This window comes from Aquarana catesbeiana, linkage group LG11 (assembly GCF_042186555.1).
Source record: "Aquarana catesbeiana isolate 2022-GZ linkage group LG11, ASM4218655v1, whole genome shotgun sequence".
Lineage (NCBI taxonomy): Eukaryota > Metazoa > Chordata > Amphibia > Anura > Ranidae > Aquarana > Aquarana catesbeiana.
This window is the reverse complement of record NC_133334.1, coordinates 64,198,467-64,225,038: the sequence shown is the minus strand read 5'-3', so window position 1 is coordinate 64,225,038 and position 26,572 is coordinate 64,198,467. Positions and strand designations below refer to the sequence as shown.

At 41.0% G+C, this 26,572-nt stretch overlaps 1 protein-coding gene across 3 annotated transcripts in view; it reads right to left on the bottom strand.

Moving 5' to 3' along the window:
- Nucleotides 1-26,572, bottom strand: part of MPPED2 (metallophosphoesterase domain containing 2) — a 313,479-nt gene that overhangs the window by 241,110 nt on the left and 45,797 nt on the right. For all 3 annotated transcript variants that reach the window (XM_073604524.1, XM_073604523.1, XM_073604525.1), the window contains exon 2: nucleotides 25,099-25,342. In XM_073604524.1, the coding sequence (XP_073460625.1) occupies nucleotides 25,099-25,226 (128 nt within the window). In that variant the 5' untranslated portion in view covers nucleotides 25,227-25,342. The remainder of the gene's footprint in view (nucleotides 1-25,098; nucleotides 25,343-26,572) is intronic.

Below are 26,572 nucleotides of genomic sequence, written 5' to 3'. Positions count from 1 at the left end.
AGAGTAAGTAGGACTAGTCTTGTCACATAACCAGACCAAAGAGACCTGGAAAAGGGTATGTATAAAGATTTTTTAGGGGTTGAAGTACGCTCCCATAGGAAAATCCAAATATATAAAAGAGATCAAATATTCCCATCACGCACTTTCCTGGAAGTGGCTTATAACAGGTGGGTGCTGTAGCAGCTGCCAGCTGGGAACAAGTATTAACACAATGTTAGAACATATATCGCCAGCACACTGTGGATCTTTGAATAGCATCCATAAAGCTTATTAAAGCGTTCACATCACAGCAAAGAATTGCAACATTTTGGGACCATGCAGGATCCCTTCATCAGGCATGCCCGATGAATGGGGTCCTGCGTGGCTCTGAAACTTTGCAATTCTTTGCTGTGTCACTTTTATAAACTTTTTGAATGCTATTTGAAGATCCAATGGGAAATAAGGCGATAAAATTGGAGGCCTGGCGAGTCTAGGGTTGAACCTTACCCCCACTCCCAGTACATGGCACTGCTCTCTGCAGAATTTAGGATCCATCCACCACTGGAGGGTAAAGAGGACTGTGATGTCACATGAACAGACCAAGGAGACCAGGAAAAGGGTATGTTTTTTCAGATTTTTCTTCAAGGGTTGGAGGGTGCTTCTATGAGAAAGGAGGTAGAGAAACGGGGGGTGGGGGGAAAACGGGGCTGGCGAGTCTGGGTTTAGACTGTTTATCTTGGACTTCATTATCAACTAAACCCTAAAGCCCCGTACACACGATTGGACTTTCCGACAACAAATACGTGGAATTTCGTTCGAAGGGTGTTGGCTTCAACTTGTCTTGCACACACACGGTCACACAAATGTTGGCCAACAATTACGAACATAGTGACATACAAAACGTACGTGATATCCATTACAAACGCTAGTTTTACAAGACCGAGCGCTTCCAGCTCGTCCTTGATTCCGAGCAGGCATGTTTGTACTTTGGACTTTTGTCCGACAGACTTGTGTACACACGATCGGAAAGTTCGACAACATACATTTGTTGGCGGAAAATTTGAGAGCATGCTAGCCAACATTTGTTGGCGGAAAGTCCAACAACAAATGTTCAATGGAGCATACAACAAGCTCACATCCATAATTTCCCGTCGGAAAATCCGATCGTGTGTACGTGGCATAAAACTTTAGATCGGCTTATCCTTTGATTATCAACGTGCCATATTCTACAAAGACCAATAATGACATGCAAAGTGTAATAAATCATTGCAACCAATCAGATTTCAGATCACTGCGGTCGGATCAGTGGAGAGATGATTTGAGGTTGGATGCTAGAGGTTGGTGCTCTCTGCACATCAACAATGCCCTTTTCGCAGACTTAATAGGCCAGCTTGTCTTTGAAAATGTACTTGAAGATGATTTATGGTGTTACATACATATATAGTGTACTTGGAGAGGTTTACTGGCCGATTCAAGAGATTCCTTTTAAACTGTGCGGATGAAACCGTGTTTTCAAACCCTCAGGAAAGGACTATGTGCTGCAGATCCTCCTGGCACAGAGGAGGTTAAGTTCTGCTAAGAGCAGGTGAATTTATTTACTCCTTTTGGCTTACAGAGCGCAGTGCAGTCACCCCTGACAGTGATCGGGTGCAGACAAACGCTCAAGCAAGACAGCCTTTGAATTGATCTTTGTAGCAGCAAACAGGCCTGCAGACATCCCTCTTCTGATTTCCTAACCAGCAATTCAAATGCAGCCAGGCAAAGGAAGCAAAAAAAAGGAAATCAACGTTTTTTTTTTGTTTTTTTTACTGTTTCTGAATAAAAAAGACCTCTGGCTAATAAACAAACTCCTGTCAATTAATTTGCTTTGTCTGTACTGGATTTGGGTATTTAAACAGAGCTAAATCTTATTAAGGCATGTCATGTCTAAAGCGATCAATGTGAAAAAAATGAATAATAAAAGCAGGAGACTTGGCTGCAGCACCATGTTTGACAGGTATGATATAATGAGTTATGTCAAAGCTGATTTTCTACTGCTAGGTATTACGTGGGATGTTCCTATTTTATAAATATATATATATATATAAACAGAAATAAGAATAAGTTTGTTCTTGCAGTTTTGAGGCCTGCATAGGACCCCTCAGTGGGTGTTCCAAAGTTTGTGATAACCAAGGCAGAACAAATTAAGCTGAATAGCTCTATACATGCAAATGGCAAAGCGGATCTTCACCCTCTCTACTCATTTTCCCTAATATTCATTCTTTTCCCCTTCTTCTCACACAATTGCATGCACACAAGAAAAATGAAAAAAATACGTAAGTACCATTTTTTTTTAATGCAAGAGGGCCCACCAAAGAGCAGAGGAGTGACAGCAAAAAAAAGTCCAAGTGGTTCATGGATTCTGCCCCATATTTTTATTTAATTTTTTTAATTTCCAGGTTTCTCACCTAGGCTACAATGACATATCTCCACAGCTGCCTGCAGCTTCCTGGGATACCCCTTTCATGCATTCCAATGCATATTGTGCTGCGGCGCATCTTCAGGGGGCTAGCTGTCTCTTCTCTTCTTGCAACCCCCCCATTCCTCGAAGAACCAGGAGGAGACAGCTAGTTCCCAATGGCATCAGAGAGAAGGATGGCAATGCAGGACCTGGTAAAGCAGTGGAGCGATGAATTATATCAGAAGGCTGATGGATATACAGGGTGGAGCATGTGTGTGTGTGTGTCCCGGGGGGGGGGGGTTCAAACAAAGGCCCAGGGCATTTTGTTGACAATTACCAAAATTAAAAATTGCCTAGCAGAAAATAGATTTTTGCATGTTAAAGCGGATCTGAGCTCAAAAAGTGAAAATAGAAGGTTTGCTACGTTATAGGGAACATCTAGAAATGTTATCCATGCCTAAGCCATACCCTGGAAAATATACTTTTTTGTCTTGAATTCCTCCTGAAAAAATAGCAGTGTACTTCCTTTGCCTAGGCACTCTTATGCCTACCACCTCATATCTGTGATGGCTAGTCTAAGCCCCCATCTGCACTGAATGCGGCTTTGAAATACTGCGCCTTCACTTGAAATCGCATGATTTCAGAGCCGCAGGTCAGTGTGACTTCATGCATTCATGCATAGATATCTGTGCAAGTCGCATTTGGAATTGCAAAAAATAGTGCAGGATCTTTTTTTCAAATCGGTGCGGCACTGCAAAGTCGGCGTCGCAGCAAATTGAACAGTTCTATTGCTGACAATATAGAGAGTTGTATCGGTGATTATATCCTCACGGAGTGCCACATCCAAGTAATCTAGACACAAGAAAGTTACCTTTAAATGGACTTTTAAGGCACTTACAAATGTAAATTACCTAAAAAAGTTTAGTTTATTTAACATATTGTATCAGAATAAAAACACACATTGAAAGTGGAATGGTTACATATCTGTGTGCAAAATCACCACATTCATAGCACTACAATGAAATCCTCTTTTTTCACCAGACGCGTTTCAGACTGTGACTGTCTCCTTCTTCAGGGGTGTTATGAGGAGGTCAGTCATATATCTATTATATAGTTGTTACAAAAGGTCAGGGTAAGTATACAACAATCAACCATGTAGTATAAATATAAATATTGCTGACAATATGGTGCGACTTGTCAATGTGATTTGGACTTGTCAAATCACATGACACATCGCACTGGTGAGAACGGGGGCTTAAGAGATTTTATTAAGGGTTTGGATATGGCCAACTTTAATCAACAAAGCCTTTACTGACTTAGATGCTCTTCCCTTTCTCAGTGCTGCAGTATAGAGAATACCACAAAGCTAATATGAAGACAGATCAGTTTACTTATCTTAAAATTATGTAATGCGTGAAGTTTTTTTATTTTTTATGAATTCATGTTAAAAGTGAATAGTTGTTACTTCCCTTATAAACCACCAACGAGGGCCACACTCCTCCAACAATCTATATCACTCTGTAGGTAACAAGGGAACTGCAAACATCTATATATCACAATTATAATTTTGTTACTACACACTCCAATATCAAAACTTTAATCAACTTCAATTCCCTCAATATACACTAACAATGCAGCGTGTTTCAAGGTAAAAGACTCCTCCGAAACCAAGCTTCAGCAAAGAAAATACAATCTTTCTTTGATGCAATTGAATTAACCTCTAACCACATTGGACCAGCGCTATCACACACCTACCAGAACTTACCCAGTTTAAATTTAGAAATGTCATAACACCTCCATAGAAGCCATTTTTCATAGCTCATAGCATACAACAGAATGCCAGCTATATTATGCCTACATATTATGCATAATATTACAAACCATCCAACTAGTAGACCCCATATGCCGTTTTTAAGGCAGGGCAAAAGGGGCAACTGCCCTGGGCCCTGTTATTGTTGTGGGGCCCAAAGCAGCTGCCTCATACTTGACAATTAGCCTGGTTTAAATTCCCTCGTCCCTTGAGGGTTTTAGTCCCGTGCTGTGTCTTAATATCTCAGTGTGAAGTGCTGCTACTAATGCTGCCCAGCTCTGCCCTTATGTTGTGTACAGATGACTCACCTGCAGACCCTGTGTTTACATGTAAATTACCGGAATTCATATGTAAATAGCAGCGGCATTCATATGTATAACATGCCCCCCTGAGGTCATATCCACAGTAATCTCAAGCAGCCAATCAACAAGCAGAAATCATGTGCTGTAACCTCTAGCAACTAATCAGTGAGCCGTAATGTGTGCTGTAACCTCTAGCAACCAGTCAGTGAGCAGTAATCATACACTGTAACCTCTGGCAACCAATCGCAATAGCTGCCTGATCTGATTCAGTAAACTGATTTTGAGTCTAGCTGCTATTTATTTTATGTCTCAGAGCAGGTGGAGAGCAAAACTGCATGAGGGGGCGGCCCCAAGAAAAGTTTTGCCCAGGGTCCAATCAATATTAAGGACGGATCTGCATATGTCCAGTCACGGCCAGACGCTCCCCATCAAAATGATTATTAAAACTCCTCTGAAATGCCATATGCCACCCATTATTTCAGTTATGAACCACATAAGGGACAAAAGCTACTATTTTGTATATATATAGCCCCAGGAAAGTGTACTGCATGTCACATCTTCCTAGTATAAACCGATAACTCAATAAAATCAGGAGGTTGACATAGCTGAGCAAAATAAAACCTAATTCACAGAATATATATATATTGCATAGCTGGGAGCTTTTTGTATCACAGTCATTTGCAGAAATATTTACAAAAGCTACAAAAGACTTTCCACCTAATAGACAGAGGGCAAAACGCTTTTATTAGTCGATTGTTTTCTATCGTTCAGAATATATGTTCAACCATTCCCAAAATTCTTCTACTAAACCAAGGCTCCTTCAGCTTTGTACTTCATGGCACAATGGAGTTCCAAATGTGATTTATTGCACAATGGAGTTCCAGTTACCACTAGGGTACCAAATATTGCAAGTTCTTATTTAAACTACACAAGTCCACAATAACAATCTTTTATCTTTGTATCATATCACTACCACCATATTCTGGATTCTTTGGTGACTTTACACTGTTTTACCCTTCTCTAGACTTCATCACGGTGCATGCATCACTTGGTTTTAAAATGATACCTCAGTAATCCCTGCCGCTGGCCATACCTGTATTACTATACTAATTATCCACATAATACAGGGATAAAACTGCCAGTTCAGGTCTAGCTTAACATTAACTGAACAGCAGTATAATGCACCAAGATGGATATACATAATGAGAAGCAGATCTATGACACACAATGTTATATTTGTCATATATTTATTTTACAGTAGAATATGAAGTAGAGGTCTATCTTTGCATATTGAAAGTAAATATAAAATCTGTACCATGCTGTGTGGATACATAAAATAATAAAAAATTAGTCAGTGCTAAGAAGCAATAACATATTCCCTAATAGACACATTTATGGGATTTTAAAAGTATATATCTAACTTTAATTTAGTATTCAAAGGATGGAAAATATTGCACGTAAATCCAATAACACTTGCTTTGTCTCATGTAAAATCGCCCTAAAATGTTGCCATGTACAGACTAAATATTTTTTAGGTTTGGTAGAGTAGAGAAAGGTTAAAACCCCCATCAGGTTATTTTATGCTGTCGGTGTACCATTGGGGACATTTTCCTTTACTACCTGTCCCAGAGTTACAGCAGCATGTTAGTGGAAGGGAATTAAACAGTTGTCCCCAAAACAAGTATCCCCATTAGAAGATTTTTCCTAACTTCTTGTCCTGGATACAAATCTAAAATTCCCCCTCCCTCCCTGCACTCTTCCTGGACACCTGTGACATGTCCCAGAAGATTGCAGGGAGGAAGGGGGAGAGGTGATCTTCCCTCTGGTGCCGCGGAGCCAGAGGAGGAAGTGGGAGCTGGGTGCCTGTAAAAACAGGGTACCCGCTCCCCCCCCAAAAAATGACATGTCAAATGTGGCATGTCAGGGGGTCATCTGCACCCAAAGCGGACATGGGCACGTTTTTCCACATCTGGTGGACATAATATATATAGAAGCACTCCTCCAATTGGTAACCCATTTGGATTTTCATACATCAATTTACTCTCATGACCCATGTATTACCTGCCACAAAACAGATGATAGCAAAAGCTTGATTATTAGAAAATCTACTTGTATCTGAAGTTAAACCTTAAATGCAGTGGATATTGGTCAATGAGATACTTATGGTTAAACTTCAGGGTTCCATGCCTAGGTTTTATCAAGTCTAGAAACCGTGGGTCACTCACTTTCTGCCAAGGGACTGTGCTCTCTGTCTTCTTGAACTATGATGACTTTTACTCTAAAACTGTATTGCAAATGTGGGTTGTGAATCCTCCAGGAGCGGCCTGTCCATTAGGGGCACACGGGCGCATGGGTGGGGGGGACGGTGGATGCATGAATTCTGATGGGGGGGTTTTGAAGCATGTGATTACAGCCAGATTCTATAATAGGCTTAAAAAAAGGGTGGGTTTGAGGTGCAGAGGCCAGCAAACCGAGCCCACCCAGTTGTGTGACAATAGGAAATGAATATTTACTATTTTCACATTGATTTTCCTCCGAGCCAATCAGGAAGCAGGTCTGAGACAGAAAGGAGAAGCGTTCTGATTGGCCACCAGGGAGGAGATGGAAGAAGTCGTGATGCCCGACAGGGTGGGCATCACCCACACTGTTCCCCATGGATGGTCCCCAAAGACCAAAGCACATACATCTGCCCCCAAGTAAATACCATTCCCGTCTCCACACTGCCAAACAGACTTACTTTATCACTCTCATTAACACCCTCTCATCCTCGTCAACTCTTTTCTACCTTTAACACTCTACTTCGTCCGCTATTACCTCCACCCACTAACTTATTCAATGCCCAGGAGATTGCTAATCACTTAAAAAATAAGATTGAGACAGTTCATCTCGAGATCTCGTCCACTCTGCAAATATCTCCCTCACGTTACACTCTTTGTCCTCCTGTACAATCAATACTCTTGTTTAACCCAACTACCACAGAGGAAGTCAATAAACCTTTTTATAACGCCCACCTAACCTCCTGCCCTCTGGACCCCGTTCCTTCTCAAATACTACGGTCACTCTCTGACTCTATCCTGCACTCTTTAACTCAAATCTTCAACTTCTCCCTTTCTACTGGCATCTTCCCCAACCCTCTGAAACTTGCACTAGTCACTCCCATACCAAAAAAAGTCTCACCAATGGACCCCACCAATCTTAACAACCTAAGATCCATCTCCTTACCCCTTTTGCCTCCAAACTCCTTGAACGTTTAGTCTACAACCAACTGAGCGACCACCTCATTGATAATAACCTTCTTGATGCCCTTCAGTCTAGATTTCATCCACATCACTCCACAGAAACTGCTCTCCTAAAACTCACAAACGACTTACTAACAGCTAAAACCAACAGTCATTATTCCATACTCTTACTCTTGGACCTCTCCGGTGCCTTTGATACAAGTTGATCACCCTCTCCTCAAAAAAAAATAAATAAAAATTTGCTTGGTATCCATGACTGTACTCTCCGTTGGTTCGAATCTTACCTTTCTCACTGCACCTTCAGTATCACTTACAACTCCACTTCTTCCTCTCAAACCTTTCTTACAGGTGGGGTCCCCCAAGGTTCTGTCCTTGGACCTCTACTATTCTCGATCTACACATCCTCCCTGGGTCAGCTGATAGCCTGACATGGCTTCCACTACCATTTATATGACACCCAAATCTATCTCTCTACCCTTCTGCTCACCCCATCAGTCTCCTCACACATCACTGATTTACTAACAGACATATCAGCCTGGATGTCACACCACTTCCTCAAACTAAATCTATCTAAAACCGAGCTCATAATATTTCATCCCCCACGTGCCCCTTCCACTGACTTCTCTGTCAAGATCAATGGCACAACTATCAGTCCATCCCTACATGTCCTTTCAAGCCCACATCCAAATCATGCCGCCTTAGCCTCTGCAACATCTCTAGAATACGCCGCTTTTTAACCAATGACACCACCAAGCTTCTAATTCACTCCCTGGTTATCTCTCGCCTTGACTACTGCAACTCACTCCTCATTGGATTACCTTTACATACATTATCCCTTCTTCAGTCCATAATAAATGTTGCTGCAAGACTCATCCACCTTATCAACCGTTCAGTGTCCTCCACCCCACTCTGCCAAACCCTGCACTGGCTTCCACTTACCCAACAAATAAAATTCAAAGTATTAACAATAATTTACAAAGCCGTCCACAACTCTGCCCCCAGCTACATCACTAACCTAGTCTCAAAATACCAACCAAGCCGCTCTCTTCGGTCCTCCCAAGACCTCCTGCTCTCTAGCTCCCTTGTCACCTCCTCCCATGCTCGCCTACAGGATTTCTCCAGAGCTTCTTCCATCCTTTGGAACTCCCTACTCCAATCTGTCCGACTGTCCCCTAATCTATCCATCTTTAGATGACCCCTGAAAACCCTTCTCTTTAAAGAAGCTGATCCTGCTTCTAACTAATACACTGTTTTACTTTCTCCATCAGCTCATCCCCCACAGCTATTAACTTTTGTATCAATTGACCCTCCTAACGAGCAGGGCCCTCTGATTCCTCTTGTACCAAATTGTAATGTAACTGTAATGTCTGCCTTCATTTTGTTAAGTGCTGCGCAAACTAAACTGTTGGCACTATATAAATCCTGTATAATAATAATAATAACTAAATTATCCTTCAAGCTAAGGACTTTCGAGATAAACCATCTCTTGTGGTCATTTTTTGCTATGTCCATGTTACCATCCTTGATTTTATTACAGTTTATGCCAAGTTAAGATCTCTCCTGGAGTCCTTTCTAACCATCCTATGTGAACCCCTTCATTTTCTGAAACAACCTGCTATATTCCTTGATTGTCCCAGACATCCTCCTACCTGGAACAGTTCCTGTGGATTCACATGAACTGTCCCACAGGAATAGTCGCTGTCCGGGAGAATACTCTGCAGTGGGCTTTCTAAAAGTTTTAGTCTCGTTGTGCCTGCTTTGAAAATCAAATGGTCCAACTATTGAATTTCAGTTTAACGCATAGGGTAGATGATGAGGAGTATGAAAAAATGGTTAACATTTAATTCAGGCAAACGGAACAAAATTGTTTTTATACAAACAAAATTGTGTTTCTATATAGTATCTGTTTGCAGTTCAGCTTTAATGTGTATACCACATTTAAAAAAATATAAATATAAAAAAACATTCAGTAAATCTCTGCAATTCATGTTCATTTCAGCATACCTTATCCCTTTAAAAATGATGCAAGTACAGAACAATGCCTGCTGATCTACGGCAGTGGTCTTTAAACTGTGGCCCTTTGTTCGCCTTTATCTGGCCCTTGGGGTACGATTTCACAAACTGATACCAATGATGGGGCACCATTCCAACTACTGACATCATTAATGTGGCACTCTTCTTCCATCGATGCCAACAATGGGGCACTATTTCTCCCAATAAAACCAATAATGAGGCACTGATGTTGGGACGTTTTCTACTCCCAATGGCCACAGTCCAACACCCCTAAAGTCTGAAGGACAGTAAACTGGCCCTTTGTTTAGAAAGTGTGGAGACCCCTGATCTACGGGATATCCAGTGGGCTCCCTATTTCCTGTTTGAGTTGACAACACAGTGCCTAGGCTGAACCGAAATCCCATGCAGTGTTTTCAGGCTGCTCTGTTCCCTCTCCTCATCTCCATAACATAAAGCAGAGGCGTTCTGTAGTCCAGAGGGGGAGAACACAGACAGGGCTGATAGCACTGCTTAGGATTCAGTGCAGCAGGGGCAGAGTTGACACCTCAAACAGGAATTTAGGAGTTCACTTGATTTATGGCAGAGCCAACATATTTTTCTCTATCTGCAGACTTACCCTGACAAGCATTTAGAGGACAAAGATAATAGTAACAATAGGGATTTGGCTACAAGGGTAACCAAGTGCATAAGATGAATGTTAGGACAAAAATTAAAGACACTCAACAGAGTCAGTGAAGAAGCAACAATTTTATTACTGCAATCAAAATTACTTCATTTATTTTGGTTTTGTTGTTCGCGATTCAGTTAACTGAAAAGGTGGTAATAGATTTCAAAAGGCAAGTCCTGCTTGTGTAAATCCATTACAATTAGGAGAGAATTCTTGGGAGACCGCAGTGTGTATCGGAACAGCATTCCTAATAACAGACTGAATACTGTGGACCTAAACATTGCCTGCAGTACAAAGACTTGACTGACACACACAGCCGGCTCTTTCTAGTGGAAGATTATAGTCTGCGCCACTATAGGCCGTTCTCACAGCACAATGCTCAGGAGATGTAGGGAGTACTTGACTTTTATATAGACACATGCTAATGTTTACACAGCAAACCCATCGTTAAACTCCTCAGCGACACAAAGCAACATCTGCTGAAACTCTGATGTAATATTATGTCTGCATAGCACCCAACCATCTCACTATTGGAGCCAAGTCTCTAAGTACCCATTTCCTCCAATACAGCCTTCCAGTGAGGTACCATCCACCCATGGCAGAATAGGGCCATGGCACATGTGCGCACTAGGCACAAAACCCACCCGGAAAGGTTTTCTTGCAAAGACTATGTAGCATCAGAAGCAAGGACAAAGGTGAGTATTTTGAATTTTTTTACATGTACAGTATATAAAAGGTGTTTTCTTACCTTTAAAGTGGTGTTCCACCTGGGGAAAAAGATTAAAAGTCAGCAGCTACAAATACTGTAGCTGCTGACTTTTAATATATGGACACTTACCTGTCCAGGGAGCCCGCAATGACGGCACCCCAGCCGATTTTCAGATCGTCTGTCGGGTGCTGCCGCCACCATTCTTCATGAGGAAAACCGGCAGTGAAGCCTTTCAGCTCCCAACTGCGCATTCGTGAAGCATGCTGTGCATTCTAACTGGCCCGGCGGCAGAGGAAGGAGGAGGGGGCCGAACTTCCGAGGGATGGCACTGTGGCGCTGTCTCCTGGAAGTGGGGAAGGGTACCTGTCAAAAAACAGGTACCCATACCCCCCTCCCTCCTGAAAGGTGCCAAATGTGGCACTGGAGGGGGGGAGATGGCAGATAAGCGGAGGTTCCACTTTTGGGTGGAAATCCGCTTTAAAGAATGACTCCTTGTATACATTTAATATCCCCTTAGTTTCTAAGATTTATAAAACTGCCCATAGATGGGTAGAATTTCAAATGAAAATTCTTAGGAAAAGTCATATGAAAATTCATATGAAAATTCTCAAAACATTTGTTTGCTGTCCAAGAGAATTTGTTTGCTTTTAACATTTGAATTTGGAATGAATGGACTTTATTGAACAAAAAACACATAAACTGTTATTAACAGGAATAAATAGGGTGGGGTGTTGTAAAGACAAACATGAATGTGGTCTAGCAGGGTATCATCCCAATTTATATAGCATAGCAACATTCTAGTAGGATGGGAATGTGAATATACCAATGGTGACCATTAAATATATTAATATCCAACTTGCATAAAAATTAACAATTTGACATTGTTAGAAATTTGTTCACGAAAATTTTTACAACCTGCTCCTTCGAATTTTCTTATCACTGCGGTCGAAAATGAACAACAATTTGACCCACTACTGATTAGAAAAACAAACAAACTTTCTTGGAACCTTCTTTCCCCAAGAGTTTTCACTTGAAATTCTACCCATCTATGGCCAGCTTAAGACTGGTAGCCATTATACCCTCTGTTCTCCTGGCCACTAGTCTTTTACCTTTTCCAGGGATGTTCTTTTTGCAGAAAGCAGTGATGTAATTACGTCACTGTTCACTGCAGTGAGAGGATAAAGGAGCTGCAGACTCCTGGTCTGAACCACCCACTGTAACTGGGTTATTTGATTGACAGGTCAAAAGATGAATGGTCTGCCCTGCCTCCCATGACCTCATAGTTTGGCTGACAAGCCAGGAGTCTCCTGGTCCATCAAGGCCTTCTATGCCTGTTTATATCTGCAAGATACCCACCCCAAATCCCACCAACATTAATGTCCATACACTACAATTACCATTAGATAATGAATTGTAGTTTCTTATAACGGTGCCCTACAGTGAGCAAATGAGACATACCTGCTGCCACGATACCTCCTTCAGTTACCCAGTTGTAGCTGCATTAAATGAATGGGAGCAATGGAGTCACACCATTTTAATAGATGTTTATTTGGGAAATGATGATGTTGTATTGTTACTAATTGTCATTTTACATATACCTATCCAACATCACTTTAGGACGAATTAACTTGTACCTTGGAATTCAGCTTTAACCGCTCTACAACCCATTCCTTTAGCAGCCTGCTTAGTGAGTTCTCAAAGACATGTATAGAGTATTTTCTAAGCATCTCCAGTCCATCTCTGGAATATGATGCTATACGAGTATATGGGGACTCATTTTGCTGGTTCCGCTTTGGAGAAGAGGATTCCTTCCCAGGGAGGATAAAGACAGGGAACAGGTCACAGCTCTCTAACTAAGGTAAGTAAGAAGCTGAGGTGTAGGGTTTAAGTGTAGATTAGTTCAGGAGGGTTAGGGAAGGTAGGTTAGTGCAGGTTTATCTAATTACACCTGTGCTAACCGAAATCTGAAAATTAACCAATTAAGCAACCCTTTCTATTTCAATGTTTACATAGACTGCTACTAAATATGAACTATTCTGTTTATAAAGACTCCCTAATGCATATTCAATAGCCTAAACCTCTACTACATCCTGTCCTAAAACTCCATTATTCCCCCACTGTACCATTTTGCCTCCCACATAGGTTGGAGACAGTAAGGCCAAGCTGTCAATAACAGCTTGCGTAGCAAATATACAACTACCCTTCATGTGACACTACTGTCTGCATACATCAATGACCAGGCAAACGGGTTATACATGGAAATGAAGGCTTCATTTTTGATTTTTAACTAAATTAAAATTTGCCTATGAGAAAAAGTACTGCATAGTTTTCGCACATTATCTATGCGTATATCGCTTTATAACTTGTGGATGATACTTATTTTAGTTTGCATTTTTTAAATTATATTAGGTGCAGTAACATTTCTGTACTGTATCTTGACGCCTTGTGGGAAAACAATTGTTTGTTTGCAGCCACTATATTATTCAATATATTGAGTGCACTTAAATATACACACTTAAATTTATAGTTACTATATAGCGCAGGATTGTCACCGTATATAGTTTTCTTGCACAGCATGTTATAACTAAACAATTATAGATTTCCTTTACATATATATTCTCCCATACTGCATTAAAAGGGGCATTCGGTATTCTATCATTGCCTACATATCAGGGGCACAGCCCTAGGTCAAAGAGCATTTCATTTAGGCACTCACTCTTGAGAATACATTTCAGGTAACATCAATGGTCCGTTTGATCAATACCAATTTGAATACAGTCTTCCAATCAGGCACCGTAGTTTCTGGTCATCCCTCAATAAGGTTGGCCAATGAAGGACTCATTTTAAAGAACCATTTCAAGATGTCTCTTAAAAATACCAAACTATTAAAAACAAGAATCAACCAAATCTGAAAACCACAGAAGAATATGTACCATCTGCATTATTTAAAGTGTTGTATTTCAAGAAAAACAAACTAGGATTTGTATGCATGGACCCGTAAAAACCCGCACATACATTGACTCTTAAGAGCATAACATAATCCCAGTTGCTCTGGTATGAAAATATACATTTTATACCCTGAGTTTCATGCTTGGCTTTGCCCCATCCCAACTCTGAAGCCCTAAATTGGTAGGTAAGGCTGCCCAACACAATTAGTGGCCAAAAGCAAGACCTAAAAGGCAAAGTCTAGCACTGACTTTAAGCGATGATACAGATATTTGAGAGATATATGTTTCGCAAGCTATGTTCACTGGATAGGGGCTTTCTTATCTGGTGGGCCTATTTCCAGTGATTATGCGTTAGGGGGTCTTGACCTCAAACGCTCAGGTTTTATTGTTCAATATTATGACTCCAGGGGTGACCGTATGGATGGCCACCGCCCAGTGTTGATGTTGTTCTTGCTACTTTATACTCAAGTGCATAATATACCATCCCTGTCTACTTCAGTTGGTGGCCAAGAATTCATGTGTGACTTTAGAGAAGATCTAACCAATTTGCCAAGATTTACTGTTATTCTGTTTCCCCCCACTTATGTACCATTTCTCGTTGTCTGTACAGATGACGAGAGGATTGTTCGCTGTTCTGCACAATGTCCCTTTTTAATTTTCATTCTTCTTAAAATATATAAAAAAAAAAGATTGAAACAGAAACAGATATTTGAAGAGTGCCCTGAATTACAAGGGGCTTCAGATGTACATGGTCGGATTAGTTAATTTGACTTCAGTACAGATTCGCTTTTAAAAGTCCCGAATACATTTAACCTTAGTCATATCCATTGAGAAACCACTACATCAACCTCTCTTATGATCTGTTAAAATACAATAGTACTTCCTGATATAGGCTCTGAGGTTGACCACATCCAACACGTCTTATCAGAAATATGGCGCTGTGCAAATAGAATGATCAAAAGACCTTTAACAGCAGGTGCTTTTCTGACATACCCACATGGGCTTTTGACCTCTTAAAGACGACTTGGCAACTGATTTTAGTTTATGTGAAACAAGGTGGTAGAATGAAAATGAACACTTGTAGAATAGATCTACAGTGCTGTGAAAAAGTATTTGCCCCCTTCCTGATTTTTTTTTTATCATTTTGCATATTTATCACACGTAATTGATTCAGATCATCAAACAAATTTTAAAATTACACAAAGATAACCCAAGTAAATCCAAGATGCAGTTTTTAAATTATTATTTCATTTATTAAGGGAAAAAAGCTGTTCAAACCTGCCTGGCCGTATGTGAAAAAGTAATTCATGGTGAATCATGAATGAACTATGATTAACCACAATTTTTTGGAAAGCTGAGTTAAGTTTCACTTGCCACACCCAGGCCTAATTACTGCCAGACCTGTTGAATCAAGAAATCACAAGAAGCTGTCTGACAAAGTGAACCACGCTAACAGATCACAAAAAGCCACACATCATGCCACAATCTAAAAAAAATCAAGAACAGATTAGAAACAAAATAATGAGCATGTATCAGAAGGGTCTAGGAAGGGTTTCAAAGCCATTTCTAAGGCTTTGGAACTCCAGTGAACCACGGGGAGAGCCATTATTCACAAATGGAGATAACTTGGAACAGTGGTGAACCTTCCCAGGAGTGGCCAGCCTACAAAAATTACTTCAAGAGCATGACGACGGCTCATCCAGGAGGTCATAAAAGAACCAAGGACAACCTCTAAAGAACTGCAGGCCTCCCATGTCTCAGGTAAGGTCAGTGTTCATGATTCAACAATAAGAAAGAGACTGGGCAAAAATGGCATCCATGGAAGAGTTCCAAGGCCAAAGCCACTGCTGACCAAAAAGAACACAAAGGCTCAACTCACATTTACCAAAAAACATCTTGATTATCCCCAAGACTTTTAGGCAAATATTCTGTGGAACGATGAGAAAAAAATGTAACTTTTTGGAAGGTGTGCGGACTGTTACATCTGGCATAAAACTAATACAGCATTTCATAACAAGAACATCATACCAACAGTCAGACATAGTGGTGGTAACGTGATGGTCTGGGGCTCCTTTGCAGCTTCAGGACCATGACGACTTACCATAATTGATGGAACCATGAGTACGAGAAAATCTTAAAGGAGAATGTCCGGCCATCAGTTTGTGACCTCAAGCTCAAGTGCACTTGGGTTATGCAGCAGGACAATGACCTGAAACACAACAGCAAGTCCACATCCAAATAGTTCAAACAAAGCAAAATTTAGGTTTTGAAGTGGCCTAGTCAAAGCCCGGACTTAAATCCAATTGAGATGCTGTATCATGATCTTACACAGGTCGTTCATGCTGGAAAACCCTCCAATGTGGCTGAATTAAAACAATTCTGCAAAGAAGAGTGGGACAAAATTGCTCCATAGCAATGTGAAAGATTCAATGCCAGTTATCGCAAACGCTTGATTGCAGTTGTTGCTGCCAAGGGTGGCACAACCACTTATTAGATTTAAGGGGCAATTACTATTTCACGTAAAGCCAGGCAGGTTTGGACAGCTTTTTTGCCTTAATAAATCATTTAAAAACTGCATTTTGTATTTACACTGGTTATCTTTGTGTAATAATAAAATGTTTTGATGATCTCAGTCATTTAAGTGTGACAAATATGCAAAAAAAAAAAAAAAATCACAATGGGGGCAAATACTTTTTCACACAACTGTAGATGAACGTCCGCACTACCAAGACGAAAAGATAATGATTTATCTTATCTGCCCAGGGTTTCTGTTTATCATCCAATCATAGCTGTCTGTTATACAGCAGGCTACTCATCAGATGAAAACTAATGGGCCCATGTGTACTAGGCTTAACTCTGTAGCCTGAGGTATTGTTGCTGCTGTAAAGCATAGCATCACAGCCAGCTGTGGCATGTATACAACCCTGTCAGGCTGTAATGTTATAATTCAGGTAGGCCACTGGGAGTGGTAAAACTGCAGCTCAGCTGCAGTGGCGGCTGGTGGTTTTTTTTGGGGGGGGGCAAACAACCCACCCCTCCGTTCTCTGTCTGCTGGTTGGTCTGGCACTTACCCCATCTAGGTGGCAGGTGGCAGGCAGCGGCTCCTATATCCTCTCCTCCACCACGACAGCTTCCATTGTGCGGCTCCTCCTCTCCTCCTAGGCGTCCAATAGGATCACCTGTCCTTTCAGCCAATTGGGTGATGGGTCTCAAGACCAGCTTCCTGATTGGCCGGGAGGAGGATCAGTGTTACAATAGCGAACATTCATTCGCTATTGTAACACACCTGGGTGGGCTCGGTTCACATTCTCTGCACCCTGAGCCCACCCTATTTTGAAGCCTATTAGAGCCTCTGGCTCTAATCAGGTGCTTAAAAAAAACACCCCCCCCCCCCCATTGTAATACATGCATCCTGCGTCCTGCAAGGGGCTGGACGCATTGATAGGGGGGACGGTACCCGTGCGCCCTTAATGGACGGGCCGCCCCTGCTCAGCTGCCTGCTTTTACAGCCACCCACCAAAAAAGAGTCCTTTGAATAATGGCAGTCATTATGTTTAATATTAAAGTCTATCTATAGCCAAACCTTTGTTTTTCCCTCATGTTAAAAAAAGTATTAAAAAGTTAAAGCCGCTGTCAGCTTATTTTTTGCAGTCTGTGTCTCGTTGAGGAAATTACCTTCACTTCCTGTCCAGCAAACACAAAAGGAAATAAGAGGAAGTCTCTCCAAAGTGAGGAAAATTACCCTGTTTGACACATGCCAAAGACACGATGACTGGCGACAAAGAGTAAATCTATCCACCAGGGACACAGACAATAATACATTGGTAAGGGTTCTAATTAGGTTGCACCGATATCGATGAGTACTCGCAAATGCTCCCGAAAACCAAAACCGATATCTTTGCGATGCAATTTGAATCCATACAAAATGAATCTGCTCAAATCGCACTGCAAAGAATTGCATGCAATTTGAGCAGAATTGTGGTGCGATTACTGTCTGAATCGCATGCAATTTCCCTCACGGATCCTGTGTGATCCCAGTATAGAAAAACAGGGAAGCGTAATCCAATGCCCCATACACACGATCAGAAATTCTGCCAGCAAAAGTCAGATGTGAGCTTTTGGTCAGAAATTCGACGCATGCTCGGAAGCGTTGAACTTCATTTTCTCGGCTCGTCATAGTGTTGTACGTCACCGCGTTCTTGACGGTCGAAAGTTCAGAGAACTTTTGTGTGACCGTGTGTATGCAAGCCAAGCTTGAGCGGAATTCCGGAAAAACCATCCAAGATTTTTCTAACGGAATTTCTGATCGTGTGTACGGGGCATAAGGAGTGCAGCAATGAGCAGTTTATTAAAAGATGTTATTACAACTCACATGTTAAAAATACATAATATAACTTGCATGTCAAATCCAGAACCACGGCCGCTTGTGGTGCTCAGAGGGCTGGAGGAGATGTATAGGTGGTCTGCCCCACAAGCTGACATCACTTCTGCCCCGGGACTTCCTACATCTCTTCCAGCCCTGTGAGCACCGCAAGCGCCCGTGGTTTGGGATTTGACATGCAAGATATATTATGTATTTTAGCATGTGAGTTGTGATAACATAAAGTTTTTTAATAAACTGTTTGTTTACCCATTGCTGCACTTCTTAGATGGCAGCAAGTGACAGTGAATAAAGTGAAAAAATCAAAAAAACACTGCGCTTACCCTAAATTTAACTACCAATAATGTGTATACAATGACATATGTGATAATAAATGTGTAACGTTGACATGTGCTCCCACATCCAAAGAATTATTAACAACTAATAGTGCAGCGCAACCAAAAACCTTAAATATATCCTAAAATTGTGCAATATATACTGGTAATATATCATTAAAAATCCATATGAAATAAAAAAAATTGTGCAATAAACAATAATGATAATGTAACATACATAACCCCCACAATATTGTGATTGAAATCAGTGTTGAAAAATATCAATAAATAATAACGCCTCCGGGGGCGGAGCCACGTGATGTCATCACGCCCGGAGAACGGCAAGCAGTCGTTTTAACTATTCTGGTCTTTGGATATCCAAGCCTAAGAGGGCAATATCCATGCAATTGAAATAGGCATCTGTATTCAGTGCACTGGATTGGAAAGTGCAGTCCTCTTGTGAGTACATATTTATTTTATTAATAAAACAACCATTTTTGTATGGGCTCAGATCGCACCGCAAAGGTATCAGTACTCGGTATTGTTGAGTACTTGACTGAAAGTATCGGTACTTGTTCTTGCCTATAAAAAAATCGCTATCGGTGCAAACCAAATTCTAGTCCTTCTCTACTATATCGAGAAAGTAAAAAAAAAAAATGTACTATAGATACACTTAACTGTACATGTTACTTAACTGTAAATAAAGCTGAATATATAAAAAACTACAAATTCATATGGCCATGCACCCATTAATAAATCATTAAATGTATTTTTGATGCAACAGAGGTAAAGACATTAATTTATATTTGCCATCAGCCTCTTGCAAACGCCTATACTCTGGAATACAGGCTCGATTCACATTTATGCATGTTGCTTTTGAGCGTTTTTGGAGTTTTTTTTGTGATGCTTGCCACGTTTTTGAGCAGCATTTTTGTAGCGTTTTTACAGCGTTTTTGCAGCGTTTTTCGTTTTTATTTTTATTTTTTACAGTTTATTTTTAGACTGTATACAGTCTAAAAAATAAAAAAAAAAAAACGCCAAAAACGCATCAAAAACGCTGTAAAAACGCTGCAAAAATGGTGCACTTGCGTTTTTGATGCTAGTCCATTGAATTCTATTACATGCAAAACGCTGCATTTTGCATAAAAAAAAGTCCCTGACCCTTTCCAAAAATGCAGAGGTACAAAAAGGCATTGATGTGAACATGTTCCATAGGAACCCATGTTAAAAAATTCCCATGCATTTCTGCAAAATGCAAAATGCATCAAAAAACGCGCTAGTGTGAATGGAGCCTAAGGCTCGATTCATATCTATGCATGTTGCTTTTGAGCGTTTTTGGAGTTTTTTTTGTGATGCTTGCCACGTTTTTGAGCAGCGTTTTTGTAGCGTTTTTACAGCATTTTTGCCGCGTTTTGCGTTTTTTTTTTGTTTTTGTTTTTTTTACAGTTTTTTTTAGACTGTATACAGTCTAAAAAAAAATTTTAAAAAACAAAAAAAAAAACGCCAAAAACACATCAAAAACGCTGCAAAAACGCTGCAAAAACGATGCAAAAACGGTGCACTTGCGTTTTTGATGCTGGTCCATTGAATTCTATTACATGCAAAACGAATAAAGTCCCTGACCCTTTCCAAAAGTGCAGAGGTACAAAAAGGCATTGATGTGAACATGTTCCATAGGAACCCATATTAAAAAATTCCCATGCATTTCTGCAAAATGCAAAATGCATCAAAAAACGCGCTAGTGTGAATGGAGCCTTAGTGAGGAAGGGGTGATACTAAATCTTGTCATATACACCCATTGATTTCTTTCATTCAGCCCACAGGATGACAGATTTTATCATCTACACTAAGGCCCCTTTCACACTGGGGTGGTGGGTGCGTCGACGCTTTACTGTCAATTTCGCGGCGCTAGTCGACCGCTAGTGTGGTGCTTTTACCCCCGCTAGCGGCCGAGAAAGGGTTAAAACCAGCCGTGAAAGGGTTAAAACCACCCGCAAAGTGCTGCCGCAGCAGCACTTTGCTGGCGGTATAGCCGCGCTGCCCATTGATTTCAATGGGCAGGAGTAGTGGAGGAGCGGTATACACACCGCTCCAAAGATGCTGCTAGCAGGACTTTTTTTAGCGTCCTGTCAGCGCACCGCTCCAGTGTGAAAGACCTCGGGGCTTTCACATTGGAGAGACAGGAGCGGCTCTTTCAGGGCGCTTTGAAGACGCTATTTTTAGCGCTGTAGCGCCTGCAAAGCATCCCACTGTAAAAGGGGTCTAAACAGCACAGATGGACAAATCTGTCATTGTGGGTATTGTGGCCATACCCGTGGGATCTCAGTAGAAGATGAAAAAAACATAGCACCACTACTTTAGTGATTTCCATTTGTTTCCGGGTCCCTGCTGCGTTCTGGACACAGGGAGTCGCCCGCTTGGCACGGGTGCCATTTAGGGAACACTTTGTATTTTCTCAATTAATGTAAAGCACTCTCTGATTGGACAAGGTAGAGAGGCAGAGCGGTGACTTCATGATCTCTATCTTATTTGGTCAGAGAACACTTGGCATTCAAAGAGAAAATGCCAATGCCAAGCGACCTTCTGTGTTCACTAAACAGCAGGGCAGCTGCTCGGCACGGGACTTGGAAGCTAGCAGCAATGACTGTAGTAGTGGTGCCCACTACAGAGATTTCCAGCTTCTATGGGGATCCCACTGGTATGGCATATACATACAGTACTTATATTGGTCCAAGCTGGTCCAATGTAACTATGTAAAAATTGCCATACCTAAACTTCAGTTTTAAGCCTGATTGTTAGCTCCGGTCTTTGCACACAATACACCATTAATGTTAGGAGCAAAAACCAACATTATTTTATAAATAACAAGGTTGAAAAAGCAATGATCAATAGCTTCAACTATCACACCCGACTATTAGCTTTTGCTGTTTAGCACTTGCTAAAAGGTTTTGTGATATTTTTTGTTTTTCCAAAAGGTATTTAGAAAGAACTGTCACCAGGGACATAGTGCTACAAATGCTGGATAATGACTGGAATTAACCTGCAACAGCTTCAAAAAGAAACGCAGCATGAGGCAGAAAAAAAAAAAAAAACCTGGAGTAATAGAAAGTACAACAGACATAACGACTTACTACTGTAATTACAGTATACAGCACAAAGGAATGAAGTAAAGGCTAAAAAAAAAAAGAGAAAAAAAAAAAAAACACGCTCTACATCAGTGTTTTTCAACCTTTTTTCAGTCCAGGCACCCTTTAGAATAGCACACAATCCCAGGGCACACCAGTCTGAGGGCTCCATCACACCAGGAGGTGCATCCGAGCGCACTTTTTCTTTTTTTTTTTTCGCGCGTTCCCGCACACTGTATTTTTTTAATGAGCTGCTCTATACTTGTGAAACACGCAAAAGGGCGCTAGCATGATTTTTAACAATGCCTAAAATGTACTCTGGGAGGAAGAGTTCAGTGGTCTGTAGGTCCCCCTCCCCACATTCCCCCCCTCCCAGCACAACCCCCACCCCGATCGCCCCCCTGGCACAACCCACCACCAAAATCACTCTCCTAGGTCAACCCCCCCCCAATCCCACCTCCTAGAATAACACCCTCAAATCCCCCCCCCTAGCACAACCCCCCCCCCACCCAAATCACCCTCCCAGCACAAACCCACCCCAGATGCCCCCTCCTAGCACAACCCTATACCAAAACAGGTATGCCTTGATTTCCAATCCAACTAGCCAAAGTGCACCCTAGGGTGGAGATATTAGTGTAACTCTCTGCTCCCATTTCTACTCCTATTTTTGCCAATTCTTCAATGCTGTGCGGGGAATAACATCAGAGATCCTATTGAAGAGTATAAAACAACCAGCTACCACAGAGGCACAGAAAGTACAATTTAGGGTATATTATTAAAGGTACTGATAGGGATTTTCACTCCTTTTTAATAACTTTTCCTAATCCACTCCCTTCCTGTTTCACAATTTTATTTTCCTAAAACACCTTTTTTTGTGGGGCCCAGCCCCGCACTTCTGTCTTTCTCACTGAGAATGATGTTCCCCCTTTCCCGAAGCCTACTGAGATACTCACAAGTATTATCTGTATCATCAGGGGGCTGGCTTCAGGAATCCACAAGAGACCACCTTCCTGATGGAGTAAGAAGCAATGATGGAGGTGCCTGCATCTGATTGGATGCTGGTGCTGTCCGGGTGATGACTTTCCACCCAGCTTCTTCAATTTTTCAATTAAGGGATGTCACGCAAAAGGCAGCCAACAGGGACACCCATTGAGCCAACTTCAGCTGGTTCATCAGGAACTAGCTGAAATTGTACATGGCCAAGTTAAGAGTTTTGCATCAAAAAATATGTTTTAAAGCTGACCACACACATTACAATCTTGTTAAGCAATAGCATTTATATCTACCAACAAGTATGTGGACCGAGTGCTTGTCTGCAAAGAAGCTGTTTAAGTGTGCCTTCACATCAGGGGCGTTGCTAGGTCTACAAAAGATCTGGGGGTAGAGCCCATAGCAACGTAGTAAGGAAAGTCATATGCTTGGGCGGGCATACACATGTATATACAGTAATATACGTGTGTCTGTATATCCCCAGAGAGCCCCCCCTTACATCAGGGTCCCCAGAGAACCCCCCTTACATCAGGGTCCCCAGAGAGCCCCCCCTTACATCAGGGTCCCCAGAGAGCCTCCAACTTACATCAGAGTCCCCAGAGAGCCTCTTCTCCCCTTGGGGACCCCTGCTGAGACTCGGGGCTATGGGCCCCAGATTCGGGGCTATAGCCCCAAAAGCCACCCCCTAGCGATGCCACTGCTTCACATTATAAAGTTTTGGTAAAACTAACATTCTAATTGTAAGGTTTATAGTCATCTTAAGGTGTTGAAAGTCAACTAACTCTTCTACAGGTTGACCTGCCGGCAATGTCACCTAAAGGAAAGTATATGGAACAACATAAACCTAAAAACATGATGCTACCAAAATATCTCTAAATCCTTATTTACGGCAACAACCAGGAACAGTCTACCATAGCAAAAACCATTATGTTTTATGTTTGTTTCTTTTTATTCATTAAAAAAAAAAGGTTTACAAATACAATACATCATAATGAAAATCAAGACAACATTCATAAATAAAAAAAAATTTAAATCTCATACATAAGACTACATACAAAGGTGCATATCTTGTATCCTTATCATATCAACCATGATATTGATTTTTATTATTCCTCATATCTGAATACAAAAAGTCTGGGTGATCTTTATCCTGGATAGATCTAAGGATTACCAGGCCTCCCTACCTATTCCTTCTCTCTCACATTCTTATTCCCCCCCCTCTGTCTCCCCCAACATGACCAAAAACCCAAAACAATATAAAAAACATATGTGATATTGGAAGGAAAAATGAAGGGAAAATGCTCAATACTCATCTTCCTTCACAATTCTTCCCTGTCCTTCCCACAACAAACTCCCTCCCCCTTCCCCTTTATCTCTCCCTCCCTTGTTACCTATTCAGGCCCATTATGAGCATTTTAATCTAGTGAAATACCACTATCCCAAATTACCGTGAGTATATGTCCTGTGTTACTCCCACCCATTATCCCCATACCATAAAGTAAATAATGATGAAGAGAGAGAAAAAAAAATGAGGGGGGGGGGGCGACAAATGTGTACCCAGAGAGGCCATGTTCTATTTCCCAACCTCTGTCACCTTTACATAGTATGGAGATTCCTTCCCCGTTCCCTCTGTCCCTCCCCCAATATATTTTCATTACCTACATGTCTTGTATACACCAAAGACTGTTTGAACTCAAACCAACTCCTCCAAATACCATAGAAGATTGAATAGGAATAATTTGGTAGATGTATCAACTCTTCCATTAATCTGGTTCTATTTACCTCTCTAAACCATTCTGACATAGTTGGTATTTTCTTTGATTTCCAATATTTCGAAATGAATACCTTCGCTGTATTTAACAAAAATGGAATAATAGATGTTTTATATTTTTTCCTAGACTCTCTAGTAGCATAGAATAAATATTACCAGTGGTTCATTATGTTTTAAAACAAAAGGACATTTTTAGCAACATAAAACCAAAAAAATGAACCAACAGAAACCAATCAGATTTCGTATTTTATTAGTTTAAAGAAGACAGAACAACAAAAATGATTTCTGGTTGCTATGACTTGACTTTACATTGACTTACACAATGCATGACACCCTTTGCTTTGTTCATTAAAGATATACAGAATATATGGTATATGAATCATCACATACAAATAAACAGGCTTACTTACATGTGAACGTGAGGGGGCTGGAATCTGCTTTGGTTAATGTTGTAATGCGTAAATGCCTGGGTGGGGTTGGAACTGTATTCGTCCACCGTCACTGTCACTTTGCCCTGCGAGGGAATACCATGAGCCATCCTTCCTTCTTATAGACATGGGCAATTCACAGCGTGTGGGAACAGCAGGGGCGAACGAGCATCAAGCGTCCACCAACTACGAGCCCCAGAGATGTGTTCATTAACACTGCAAGAGCCTGCAGGCCAAATGAGAACAAAATAAAGTTATCAACTCTTGTTATCCAGATGGTCCTCAAAAGAAGAGTACATTACAAGACATACAGCTAAACATGCTATACTATCTATGCATTATAGGTGTAAGTAAGGGAAAGCAGTTATTTTTATTTTCCATACTTTTATCAATAGGAGGTATGATTTACAGCATTACAGAGTTTACAAAAAGCATTCTCTGTCCCATGGATCTAACAATCAAGCATCCCTTTAACAGTCGCACACACCCAATTTGGTCAGAGGTCTATTATCCCACCAGTACGTTACAGTCTTAGATTATATATTCTTTATTTCTGGGTTTGAATGCTGAGAGGGCTACACAAACACGGGAATAAAAAAGAACTTCCCATATTTAAAATTCGCTAGTAAGAAATGAAATCAGCATCCAAGTTATCGTAATCTTCAGCTTTTACCATAGAAAGGGAACCTGTTAAGATAAGAATATGGGTACTACCACTCTTGACTTATTTTAATGGTGCAAATTCCAGGCTTGTTATCCCAATGTATTTTCACTACCTAGTGAGTTTGGATCTCACAGCCTGTCTACTTCCTGGTCATTAATTCACCAAGTGTAGGTCAACCTTGGACCTCTTGCCTTCCTCTGGATCAACTGCGGGTATAGGATTGTGTATATAGGGTTGTAATTTTTTTTTCTTTCCTTTTATTGGTTGAACTGGATGGAGTTGTGTCTTTTTTCAACCAGACTAACTATGTAACTTTAAAACATAGTTATAGTGACAACTTCTATTTCTATCGAGACAGATTCTTCTAAAAGTGAAACTGAGAGTTCCTTAAAGTGTATGTACAGCCAAAACTTGTTTTTTTTAGTTTTCGATAAAGTAGGAAATAGTTAAAAACCTGCCAAATTATTTTTTGCCACCTGTGTCCCATCAGCGAGATTTTTGTTTGCTTCCTGTCCCAAATAACTGCAATAAGACCTTCCATGGTCACCAGGTAGCCCGCCAACATGGGTTGCTTGTTTGCCAGGAAGGCCACATTTAATATTGCTGCTCAAAAGGAAGTGTTAGCAAAACTATAGATGTATGTGTAATCACATGGTAATGTGTTGGCAATTACCATGTTGGGCACATAGTAATCTGGCAATGGCCAAATTTAGACAGATTTAATTTTTTCTTAGAAGCATTTTTTCTTAGAAGAATGACAGCAGAAATAAAGACTAGGTGGTCCATTAAGTC